The 12563-nt window shown below is 43.1% G+C and overlaps 1 protein-coding gene across 1 annotated transcript; it reads left to right on the top strand.

The window, feature by feature from the left end:
* The first annotated feature begins 719 nt into the window (after positions 1 to 719).
* On the top strand, positions 720 to 10189 carry tcea1 (transcription elongation factor A (SII), 1). Its single transcript, XM_080477628.1, has 10 exons — positions 720 to 920; positions 2388 to 2450; positions 2538 to 2643; positions 4393 to 4495; positions 4595 to 4743; positions 4820 to 4876; positions 5436 to 5590; positions 6259 to 6405; positions 6490 to 6561; positions 9295 to 10189. Exons 1-10 carry the CDS (start codon positions 846 to 848, stop codon positions 9301 to 9303), a joined length of 936 nt encoding a protein of 311 aa, XP_080333754.1. The 5' UTR covers positions 720 to 845; the 3' UTR covers positions 9304 to 10189.
* The last annotated feature ends 2374 nt before the right edge of the window (positions 10190 to 12563 follow it).

Here is a 12563-nt window from a genome sequence, read left to right as displayed (position 1 = left end):
CTTTCACACTGATGCATGCTGGGACAGCAGCTTCAACAGACTGGGTGGAGGTCCAGACTGAGGTCTATCCTGATTCTGGTTCACAGCAGCACCACCTTCAGATAAAGTATCCTCCCACCTGGAAGAAACAGAGGAGATCTTCATCAAACTTCACATATTATTTTCTTTATTGTGATACCCTAACCCTAACCCTAACCCTAACACTTTATTTACCGATAAAATATTAAGTATTACTCTGTGTGGTGGAACACTGGAACTGAATTATTGCATTTTATTCTATTCTATTCTGTTTTGTTCTGTTCTATTCTGTCATTTGTTCTTTTTTCATTTTTGTTCTATTTTATCTGTTTTTATATTTTGTTTTATTGTATTCTATCCTATTTTGTCTGTTATCTTTTATTTTCTTTGATTGATTGATTGATTGATTGATTGGTTGATTGATTGATTGATTGATTGATTGATTGATTGATTGATTGATTGATTGATTGATTGATTGATTTTATTTTATTTTATTTTATTTTATTTTATTTTATTTTATTTTATTTTATTTTATTTTATTTTATTTTATTTTATTTCGTTCTGTTTGGTTTTTGTGCTCTGTTTGTTTTTATTGCAGTAATTTATTTTGCTTTATTCTGTTTTGTTGTGGTCGGTTCGATGGTCTGCGCTCTGACAGCTCCTTCGCTCCGGCTCGATTGCTCCTGCCTGTGTTGTCGATCGTGGATCCTGTGTCTGCTCGTCAGGCCTGGGTGGGTGTTTGTGTGCAGCTCTTTGTCGTCTCTTTTCTCTCTCTTTAAAACCTCATTTTCATAGGGAGAGGGCGACAATCCACCACATCTGTCACCATGGGCAAGAAGGAAGAGGACGATATAATCCGAATTGCGAAGAAGATGGATAAGATGGCGCAGAAGAAGAACGGGGTGAGGACAGAGGATGAAGTTGTAGCTAGCAGTTAGCCGTGAGCCATTAGCCGCCGGTTAGCGGAACAGCTTTCTAAACTAAACCCTGCTTCTCTGTCAGTGGAGTCTAATTTGGAAACTAAATTCTGCCGCTGTGTGTTAATCCACATTAACGCCACCTCTGTTGTCACTGAACAACAAGCCCCGGCTGTTAGCCGCTCGCTGCTACCTGAAGCTCCGTGAAGCATCGGCTGGACGGATGCTAAGTTAGCATGTAGCATCCTGCTGGGAATGACAGCTTCGACCACGCAGACAAACAGCAGCTCAAATTAATTTACTCTTGTTTTGAAAGCCGAGCATCCTCATGTCCTTATCAGTGCATGTGTGGATGAGTGAGAGGATGAAGGGCTCGGCTCCGTGGCTCGATGAGCTCGCCTGTTGGCCGCCGAGCTGCAGCACAAGTCCTGGAGCGCCAAACAAGTAAACAGAGCAGAAGATGTCTAATATAATCTCTGATATCTTCACAGCATCGCAATGAACCTTCACAGGGACTTAGATCAGTTGCCCTGGAAGTACAGGAGCTCCAAACAAGTAAACAGAGCAGACTATTTCTCCTTTATTAGGGGATTTAAAACATTTAAATGAGCACAGGGAAACCTTTATTTTGATTTATTCCCTCTGCCCACAAAGTAAATAAAGCTCTAGTTATTTATTCTGATCACCTTTTCTTGTTTTTATTCCTCCTTTCTGAACACAGTTGATGTTAAATTGCGTATTGTAAACACACCATTATAACACTTTATAGATAGATTATTAGTAATTTATAACATGTTCATCCATTCAACACATTTGTTTTGCTCTTTTTACTGATTCATTGGTCTTTATTTATTTTGAACATGTAAAAAACAAACATAATAGAAAAATTAAATAAAAACATCTAAATAAATTAAACAAACGTGTAAAAGAAAATCTATCTTAGATATGTGATATTCTGTGTTTACATGATTGAAAAGAAGTAAGGACTATAACCAAACTATTGTTTCTTTGATTGTTCATTTCATTATAATTTTGAGCATAATAAATACAACAAAAAAGAGAGTACAATGAATACACTGACAAATAAACTGACTTGTTATATTTATGTACACATCATCTATTGTGGAGTTGCAGGCTGCAGCTTTACACAACAAAATCTCCTTGTTAAATGGGTTATCAACTCTTTTTGATCCAACACTATGAGCTCAATCTGCTGAGGTATGATTTGTTAGACATAGTCGTGTCAGCTGCTCGCCGTCCCGTGGACATGTCTGAATGTCAGTGTCTTCTGAAGCATGTTGACAATGTTGATGTAGAAACAACACGACTGTAACTCTTGTTCAGTCAGTCACATCCTACACACTCCTGTCCTCAAAGTCAGGCTGAGAAAAATAGTTCCTGTGTGAATGATGGTTCCTGTGACTCGGTTTGACTCGGTCCTCTCCTCCACAGGCCGGAGCTTTGGATCTGTTGAAAGAGCTACGGAGTGTCCCCATGACGCTGGAGCTACTTCAGGTACGCGCTGCCGGTCACGCCTGCCTTTTATTCTCGCCGCCACACGTGGCGTAACCGCAGAGCTCTGACTGCAGTGTCTCTCCACAGTCCACCAGAATCGGGATGTCCGTTAACGCCATACGCAAGCAGAGCACAGACGAGGAGGTGACAGCTCTCGCCAAGTCCTTGATCAAGTCCTGGAAGAAGCTTTTGGGTAGGGATTAATAGTCATAGTCATTAGTAATTCATTCAATAGTCAGAATCCATATATCATAGTTGTAAAGATTTACGAGGCATGTTCTTTAACTTCTTCCTGTTTCTTGCAACTTAACTGTTGACGACAGTCACAGAATAAACTTTGAGATAAATGCTGCTTTTTTTAAGATTTCAGGCATTTCTGTTTTGCATGTTTCAAAACAAAACAGTCGGTGCACCTGACTGATTCTTTCAACAGAAAGAATCAGTCAGTGTTTATACTCTGAACTGAGTATAAACACTTCATCTTCATGGCATGCTGCAGTTTTTATTCTATTCTTTTCTTAAATTCATGTGTCCATCACATTTCAGTGACATTGTTTTGTTGTGGTCGGTTTGTTTATTATAAAATATTTATAGAGCATCAATTATTATATAAGACACTCACAGTTTGATTTGGATGCAGTAAAGAAATCTTTTTTTTATTTATTTTTTATCGTACTTAAAGACATTTTGAAGTCATAAATTGTGAAATAATTGTAGTTTTGGTCACTTGTGCATCCACATATATATTTGTCTTTATACATGACACAGGATTGTTTATTTTGTCTTTTTAGTCACAGTGTTGTTTTTTTATTATAATTTTTTTTTAAGTTCAAAGAATTCCAAAATATCCTTGACTGTGTTATAAAAGATTTTCTTTTTCCGATTCAAACTCATTTCACATTTCTTTATTACCTGATATGTTTACAGCTGCTGCTTGTGTTACAGACTGAGGATGCGAATTCTCTTTTTCTGGATGGATATCTTATTGATATTTATTTATTAGTTTTACTAAACAAGGATACAACATTTATAACTGTTATGAGATTTACTTTGATGTCAGAATTGTGAGAATGAAGTGAGAATAAATAAGAAAAAGCTTCATCCTTTGTTCAAAAAACATAGATGTGATTCTAGTATCAGAATATTTGGTAGTTTCTCATGTGGGTTTATTTGTGCGTTTTGTCTGTTTTTTTGCACATATCGCTTCTGTTAAAATTCTGAGTATCATTAGTCGATCAGTTGATATCAGTCGATGCACCTTTAGCTGCAGCAGTGAGTTTCTACCTGTACATCCTGTTATTTCTCTTCATTTCTACTCCTGCTGGTCGTAGCTCAACTCAACAACCCCTAAACCAGAATTGATCCAACTTTCTACCGTGTTGGTTGTTACTGTACAAAGCAGCAGCTCTGAAACTGAAACTAACTCTTCCTAACAAGCTGCAGCTCCTCTTCATCTCTCACAAACACAAACACATGAAGAACTAATCAACTCTGGTAACTTGAAGAGCTGCACTGTCCTGTGGTGAAGGGTCACAGAGTGGGGTAGTGGGTAGGGGGCAGTGAACAGTGGGGCAATGGGAAAGTCATGGGTTCAAATCCTGCCTGTGTGGAGTTTGCATGTTATCCCCGTTTCCTCCCACAGTCCAAAGACATGCAAGTGAGGTTAACTGGTGTGTGTGTGTGTGTGTGTGTGTGTGTGTGTGTGTGTGTGTGTGTGTGTGTGTGTGTGTGTGTGTGTGTGTGTGTGTGTGTGTGTGTGTGTGTGTGTGTGTGTGTGTGTGTGTGTGTGTGTGTGTGTGTGAGTGTGAGTGTGTATGTGTTTTCTATCCAGTTGTTGCTTAACCTCCACTCTCCTCTCACTAAAAGAGAGAGGCTGCGGCGCTGTGTGCCTTTGTTATTTCTCCCCATGTCTCTGCTGAGTTTCTGGACTTGTGTGTTGCAGACGAGCCGGGAGGAGCAGACAAACCTTCTGATGAGAAGAGGAAAGAGTCGACTCCGCCCATGGTTTCTCCCTCACAGGGAAGCCCCGAGGCTAAAGAGGAGAGGTGACCGCCCGGCCTTTCATATTCTCCGCTCTGCTGATGACTTGGGTGTGGGAATCGAACCGGTTTGCTTGTGTTAAAGCTCCCTGGTTGCTCCCACAGCAGCTCCAGCAGTAACTCCAGCAGCCGGAGTGAAGCCGCAGAGGTGACTCCCAACACACTAATCAACACCTTCCCCCGAGCTCCCAGCACCTCCGACTCCATCCGGCTCAAGTGCAGAGAGATGCTGGCCAATGCTCTGCAGACCGGAGGTCAGCACGCTTCGCTGCCGCCACTCGCCCGCCCGCACCGATTCAGCTGCTCACTCACACGTGTTTCTGCTTTCAGACGACTACATCGCCATCGGAGCCGATTGTGACGAGCTCGGAGCACAGATCGAGGAATATATCCTGTGTGAAAACTGAACTTTTAACTTCATGAAACATTTTGGCTTCAGTCGTGACTCGCCTCGTGTTTGTCCACCGACAGGGAGGAAACTAAACATTGGAACCAGAAGAGTTCAGGGGATGATTGAAACCCACAATAAGTTGTGAGTTTGTACAGAATGTGTGTGCGGAAAAGAAAAAAGCAAAGTTTTAGTGGAAACAACTTCAACTGGCTGAAACCGCTGAAAGACAAAAAAAGAAAAAGAAATGGCTGAAAAAGGTTAAACTGTTAAAATGCCTGAAAATGGCTCCCGTCTATTAAGAAAATACATTTAAAAGAAATGTAAGAGTTCAAATGGTAAAAAGTACTAATAGATAAGTTACTTCAACGATGAATATTTGAAAAACTTTTTTTTGTCTTAACTGTATTTAAAACAAATTAAATAGAGACTTTATTTGTCCTTAACGACGTGTTTAGCAGCATCACACCAGGCGATGGAGGCGACGGTACATTTTCAAATGTTGTGAATAATTATTCAATCCTGTCTGATGAGCTGAAGTCCTTGACGTACTGGCACGCATCTTCCAAGAGTTTAAGAACACAGACATGAAATACAAGAACCGCGTGCGGAGCCGGATCTCGAATCTGAAGGACGTGAAGAACCCGAACCTGAGGAGGACGGTTCTGTGTGGGAGCGTGACTCCGGAGAGGATGGCCAAGATGACAGCAGAGGTCAGTCTCTGTCTTTGTGTCTTCGTCCCTGCGAGGCGATCTGCCTCCTCACCAGTGAGCAACGGTACCAGCTGCCATCCGTCCTCACTGCCAGTTCACTCTCTCGCGTGTTTAAGGTTCACCCTCCGTCACGGGTCTGCAACCTCGCAATGTGATCATGACGATGCACGTTCCTCCAAAATGTCCTCCGTCATGTATGTTGTTGTTGGACGTCAGTTGAAACTTGCCTGAAAATTTGAAGTTTGAACACAGCAGAGTTTTTAGTTTGGGCTCTTTGTTCAAACCAGAATCGGCCACAACAGCGTCCAACACAAAACAGGAGATAATGATTGTGCTCCGGTGTTGTAATCAACACTGGAGCTTAATATCATAAATCACCTCTGTTAAATTTAGCTGCTAAATTATTGGCTGAAGGACTGTTATCATCATCATCATTATCCATGATTGACAGCTCCTGAGGCCAATCACCACACGCCTAACATCCATACCAGTCAGCATCTCGCATGACGTGACCCTCAGTCCTGTTCAGCTGACAGTCATCACAGCTCCGGCAGGTCTTTTCTTCTCTTCATCGCTCTGGAAAAGCTTTGATAACCGGAGTCTTCCTCACTGCGTCAGCCGTCCTTAAAGCTGGGCTCTAAACGCTTAACTCGGTGTGTTTCCTGCAGGAAATGGCCAGCGACGAGCTGAAGGAAATGAGGAAGAACTTGACCAAAGAGGCTGTCCGGGACCACCAGATGGCCACCACCGGGGGCACGCAGACGGATCTCTTCACCTGTGGAAAATGCAAGGGCAAGTGCTGCACCTATACACAGGTACGTCCCCCCACTTCCTCTTCTCTCTGCTCCGGTCCAGGGTGCAACGATCTGGAGAAAGACTTTCTGAGTTTTCTGTTTCAGGTTCAAACTCGCAGCGCTGATGAGCCAATGACCACGTTTGTTTTCTGCAATGAGTGTGGAAATCGATGGAAGGTATGTGGCTTCTTTCATTTCAGTCTGTCTCTCTGTACAGTCACTTCACACTTTAACACATCAGGAGGAGCCTGGACTCACAGGTCAGCCTGTCATGGAATCTGATTGAAAACACTCAGACTTCTTCCTGGTCATGATCCCTTCAGTTCATTGAAACTTTAACTTTCTGATCATTTCCTGCTCCAACACACACTCACGAAAATGTTGGGATGTTTGACTTTTGGGTGAAAATTTATGGAAAGCGCAAACCACAACAAAACATGTCCATGTCTCAATGGCTTGTCATGTGACTGTTAGCATCAAATCCAGCTGAACGGCGGCGCCTCCTGCTGTTCAGTGGACTTACTGTCAGCTGTGGCCTGACGCGCGGCGCTCAGGTCATTGAGGTTCTGGTTCCAGGGGTTTTCTTTGGGTTCAGGCCTGGAGAAAGTGCGGGTCACTCTATCTGCGGTCCCCCAGTCTCCAGCAGCCGTTCACTAGTGATGATGCCTCCTCCATGCTGCGGGCGCTTTGTCACCCATGATGAAGAACTGAGGCCTGTGTTGTTCATGCAGGATCACAATGACTGGATGAATGATGTTGGTCACTCTGTATTGGGGCAGTTCTGTATCGACTAGAGGTTAGAGAAACAGACTTGGCATCGGCAGACCTGCTCACACTGTAACACCACCAGTACTCCCAAAGACTCGTCTGGTGACGAGGATGGATGAACAGGATGACCCCTGTGCCTGGCGGTCTGTTCAGGTACCTTGCAGGCGGTGCATGGTTTCCAATGGTCTGACACTTGTCCTGAGTTGAGTGACCATCCAGTTCCACACTGCTCACAATGAAGTGGACATCAGTGTGGGATGCGACTCCTCCAGTCTGTCTGTGTCTCAGTGGACACCTGGTCTGAGAACTTCTTGTTTGAAGCTTCAATGGCAGGGTTCTGCTACTCAGTTGGTCTGGTCTCCGTCTCATGATGTCAAAATGTGAATGGCATGATTAAACACCAATTCTAATTGAACCAGGAAGATTATTGATAACTGCCTGTTTTTCTGTGTTAAAGAACAGCAAGTTGTGCAAAAAGTGCTGAACCAGTGGACAGTTGGACATGAGCATTCAGAACTTAAGAGAAGGACACATTAAGTCCACCTGTAAAGGTTTAAATCTATATATACAGTATGTCACAAAAGTGAGCACACCCCTCAAATGTCTCCAAATATTATATTATGTCTTTTCATTGGACAGCACTGAAGAAGTGACACTTGTAAAGTAGTCAGTGTACAGCTTGTATAACAGTGTAAATTTACTGTCCCTTCAAAAGAACTCAATACACACCCATTAATGTCTAAACTGCTGGCAACAAAAGTGAATACATCCCGAAATGTCTCATCAGACCACCAGACATGGTTCTTAGTCTGCTTGTCTTCAGCCAACTGTGGGCTTTCTTCTGCATCATCTTTAGAAGAGGCTTCCTTCGGAATGACAGTCATGCAGGCAGATTTGATGCAGTGTCCGGCGTATGGTCTGAGCACTGACAGGCTGACCCCCCACGTGGTCTGACCGCCACATCTTCAACCTCTGCAGCAATGCTGGCAGCACTCATACATCTATTTTCCAAAGACAACCTCTGGATATGATGCTGAGCATGTGCACTCATCTTCTTTGGATGACCATGGCGAGGCTTGATCTGAGTGGAACCGGTCCTGTTAAACCGCTGTTTGGTCTTGGCCTCCGAGCTGCTGCTCAGTTTCAGGCTGTTGGTAAACTTCTTCTAGCCTCGGCTTTATGTGGAGCAACAATTCTTTTTTTCAGATCCTCAGAGTTCTTTGCCATGAGGTGCCATGTTGAACTTCCAGTGACGAGTACAAGAATGTGTGAGAGCGATAACGCCAAATTAAAACCAAATTTACACCAAATTTACACCCGTTCCCCATTCAAACCTTAGACCTTGTAACACTAACGAGTCACATGACACCGGGGAGGGGAAAAGGCTATTTGGGTCTAATTCATACATTTTCTCTTAGAGGTGTTCTCACTTCTCCTGCCACCAGTTTAGACATTAATGGCCGTGTAATGAGATTTACACTGTTATACAAGCTGTACTGACTATTTTACTGTGTAGCAAAGTGTGTGTGTGTGTGTGTGTGTGTGTGTGTGTGTGTGTGTGTGTGTGTGTGTGTGTGTGTGTGTGTGTGTGTGTGTGTGTGTGTGTGTGTGTGTGTGTGTGTGTGTGTGTGTGTGTGTGTGTGTGTGTGTGTGTGTGTGTGTGTGTGTGTGTGTGTGTGTGTGTGTGTGTGTGTGTGTCCTATGATGGACTGCTCACCTGTCCAGGTGAACCTGCCTTCTCACTGTTAGCGGGAAGTCCAAACTAGGAAAGTGGTGGCGCTGGGCAATTTGGGTTAAAAAAAAGAAAGAATTTTTTATTTTTTTTGCTTCATTTCTATTTTTTTTCTCAATACACTTTAAAATGACTGCTTTAAAATGACTTTAAAATGATCAGATATAAGGTCAGAAGTGCAACTTATTGCTGTGATTGTCCTCAAAGGTAAAATGCATACAGATAATTCCAGAATAAAAAGTAAATGAGGCTCCGTCATTCAATAGATTCCAGCTTTAACCAGGTTTAAGTAAAACAGTGCGGAGTCCCTTAATGACTGATGGGCTCCGACTCGGTACGGAAACTTTACCGCTCCAGATTCTTCTGGTTTTTCGGGACGATAAATGTGGATCAATGTGTTTGTGTTGCAGTTCTGCTGAATCTGCAGACGTCAGCTCGTAGCAAACCTCCCGGACCAGGTGGATCTCCGCAGCAGACAAGGCGCCTCAGTGGTTACTGTTCAGTACGTTTACTGTGGTTCATTAGGACTGCAGTTCATGGTCACCCCCCTCCCCCACCCACCCACAGGACCTGCTTTTAATGTCATTAGTTGTTTCGCACTGTCAGATATATGCGATCAATCTTCCGTTTCAACTTTTTTTATATGTAGTTTTAACACTTTGGACAATGTTGTTTTGATTTCCCCTCACAACATTGTGTTTTATTTAATTTCCCAATAAAGTGTAACCCATTTGAATAAAAAAAAAAGCTGGTCTTTATGGTGTGTGCTCTCCGTCTTACTGTCTGAGTTTCTAACCAAAACCTCTGTCCTGTCCGAGGCAGTGGACAAGTGGACAGGAGATGGAATTCATAGTAAAACAGATCAAGATAACCGAGCACCTGTATGATTATGGTTCATGGTTATTAGAGTGTGGAAGATTTCCCTGAATAATTAAGAGACACTGTAAAAGGTTTTCCACCTGTATTTAAAGGTGTGGCATCACAGGGTTTTATTTTGAGTTGAAGTTCAGATGTAATTGTGTTTGTGCCTTTCAGAAGAGATGATCTTCACCTCTATTCTCTGCTCTTCGTCCAGAACATGTTCCCGCCCTCTAACTCAAATCTTTTTATTGTAAATATCCACAGACATCACATTCTGGACTCTTTCCACTGATCTGTGGCTCCATCCATCAATTGTGGATTAATAAATAAAACGAAGGATTGTGTCGGCAGCTTAATAGGAGCAGTGAACTGCTTAGATTCAGAATATTTATTGTTTTCTATCCAGACTGTTCTCCAGCTGCAGCACTTCCATCTTAAACTCCCGGCTCCGGTCCTGTCTGTGTTTTACTTTCAATAATTCTCCATGAAAAAACCCTCTTATGAAATGTCAGAACAACCTATCTTCTATACCTCTGTGGATGAATGGTGAGGTCCAACGTCTCCTGAGAGCACAGGATGCAGCTCTGGAGACACATCGATGCCCAGAGCAGTGAGGGCGGAGCTCCGGGGGGGACCCTAACCCAAAGACCCCGGAGCATGTGGCAGGCCATAAAGACCACCACTGGCTGTCACAGGAAGGAAGCTGAGTGGCCGACCGCTCCACCCACCCCAGGCTCACGGTGCCAGAGGGTGAGCGGCGTACCAGTGAACCACCGCAGGGCAGCAGGACCAGACGGCATCCCTGAGAAGGTTCTGGAGAGCTGTGGGCACGGGCTCACTGAGTCTGGATCTTTACCACCTCCCTCTCCAAGGCTGAACACAGCGTCCATCGTCCCAGTGAGGAGGATGAATGAATATCGACTGGCTGCCCTCACACCTGGACTCCAATCTGGACTTATGATGGATGGATGGATGGATAGAGAGATAGATAGATACAACAAAGAAACATTTTCAAGTGTAAATTTAAAGGTTATTATAGCAATATTTTACTGGTCCAGCCCATTCAAGATGAAACTATGAAACTGGACTGAATGTGGCCCCTGAAGTAAATTCAATTTTATATCGTATTTATTTTGTATACACCTTACATACATATGTGTGTATGTACAGTGAAGAAAATAAGTATTTGAACACCCTGCTATTTTGCAAGTTCTCCCACTTAGAAATCATGGCGGGGTCTGAAATTTCCATGGTAGGTGCATGTCCACTGTATGAGAGATAACCTATAAAGAAAAATCCAGAAATCACAATCTATGATTTTTTAACAATTTATTTGTGTGATACAGCTGAAAATAAATATTTGAACACCTGTCTATCAGCTAGAATTCTGACCCTCAAAGACCTGTTAGTCCGCCTTTAAAAGTCCTCCTCCACTCCACTGTATTATCCTGAATCAGATGCACCTGTGTGAGGTCGTTAGCTGCATAAAGACACCTGTCCACCCCATACAATCAGTAAGACCCAAACATTCAGCATGGCTAAGAGCAAAGAGCTGTCCAAAGACACCAGAGACAAAATTGTACAACTCTACAAGGCTGGAAAGGGCTACGGAGAAATTGCAAAGCAGCTTGGTGAAAAAAGGTCCACTGTTGGAGCAATCATTAGAAAATGGAAGAAGCTAAACATGACGGACAATCTCAATCAGAGTGGAGCCCCATGCAAGATATCACCTCGTGGGGTCTCAATGATGCTAAGAAAGGTGAGGAATCAGCCCAGGACTACACGGCAGGACTTGGTCAATGACCTGAAAAGAGCTGGGACCACTGTTTCCATGGTCACTGTTGGTAATACACTAAGACGTCATGGTTTGAAATCATGCATGGCACGGAAGGTTCCCCTGCTTAAACCAGCACATGTTAAGGCCCGTTTTAAGTTTGCCAATGACCATTTGGATGATCCAGAGGAGTCATGGGAGAAAGTTTTGTGGTCAGATGAGACCAAGATTGACCTTTTTGGTCATAATTCCACTATGCGTGTTTGGAGGAAGAAGAATGATGCGTACCATCCCAAGAACACCATCCCTACTGTGCAGCATGGGGGTGGTAGCATCATGCTTTGGGGGTGTTTTTCTGCTCATGGGACAGCACGACTGTACTGTATTAAGGAGAGGATGACTGCAGCCATGTATTGTGAGATTTTGGCCAAAAACCTCCTTCCCTCAGTCAGATCATTGAAGATGAGTCGTGGCTGGATCTTCCAACATGACAATGACCCAAAGCACACAGCCAGGAAAACCAAGGAGTGGCTTCGTAAGAAGCATATCGAGGTTCTGGAGTGGCCTAGCCAGTCTCCAGACCTAAATCCAATTGAAAATCTTTGGAGGGAGCTGAAAGTCCGTGTTACTCAGCGACAGCCCAGAAACCTGACTGATCTAGAGAAGATCTGTGTGGAGGAGTGGGCCAAAATCCCTCCTGCAGTCTGTGCAAACCTGGTGAAGAACTACAGGAAACGTTTGACCTCTGTAATTGCAAACAAAGGCTACTCTACCAAATATTAATGTTGGTGTTCAAATACTTATTTTCAGCTGTATCACACGAATAAATTGTTAAAAAATCATAGATTGTGATTTCTGGATTTTTCTTTTTAGGTTATCTCTCATACAGTGGACATGCACCTACCATGAAACTTTCAGACCCCTCCATGATTTCTAAGTGGGAGAACTTGCAAAATAGCAGGGTGTTCAAATACTTATTTTCTTCACTGTATATATATATATATATAGTGTATACATCTTTGTATTGGTTCAGTTATGTGCTGT

The sequence above is a fragment of the Lipophrys pholis genome (genome assembly GCF_963383615.2).
Source record: "Lipophrys pholis genome assembly, chromosome: 1".
Classification (NCBI taxonomy): domain Eukaryota; kingdom Metazoa; phylum Chordata; class Actinopteri; order Blenniiformes; family Blenniidae; genus Lipophrys; species Lipophrys pholis.
This window is presented reverse-complemented; position numbering and strand designations above follow the sequence as displayed.

Bases quoted from the DNA above. Each gene is read 5' to 3' on its own strand.
- tcea1 (XM_080477628.1), top strand. From the start codon at position 846: ATGGGCAAGAAGGAAGAGGACGATATAATCCGAATTGCGAAGAAGATG. The intron at 2,451-2,537 runs GTACGCGCTGCC...GTCTCTCCACAG, and splicing joins TGACGCTGGAGCTACTTCAG to TCCACCAGAATCGGGATGTC. The intron at 4,744-4,819 runs GTCAGCACGCTT...TTCTGCTTTCAG, and splicing joins CAATGCTCTGCAGACCGGAG to ACGACTACATCGCCATCGGA.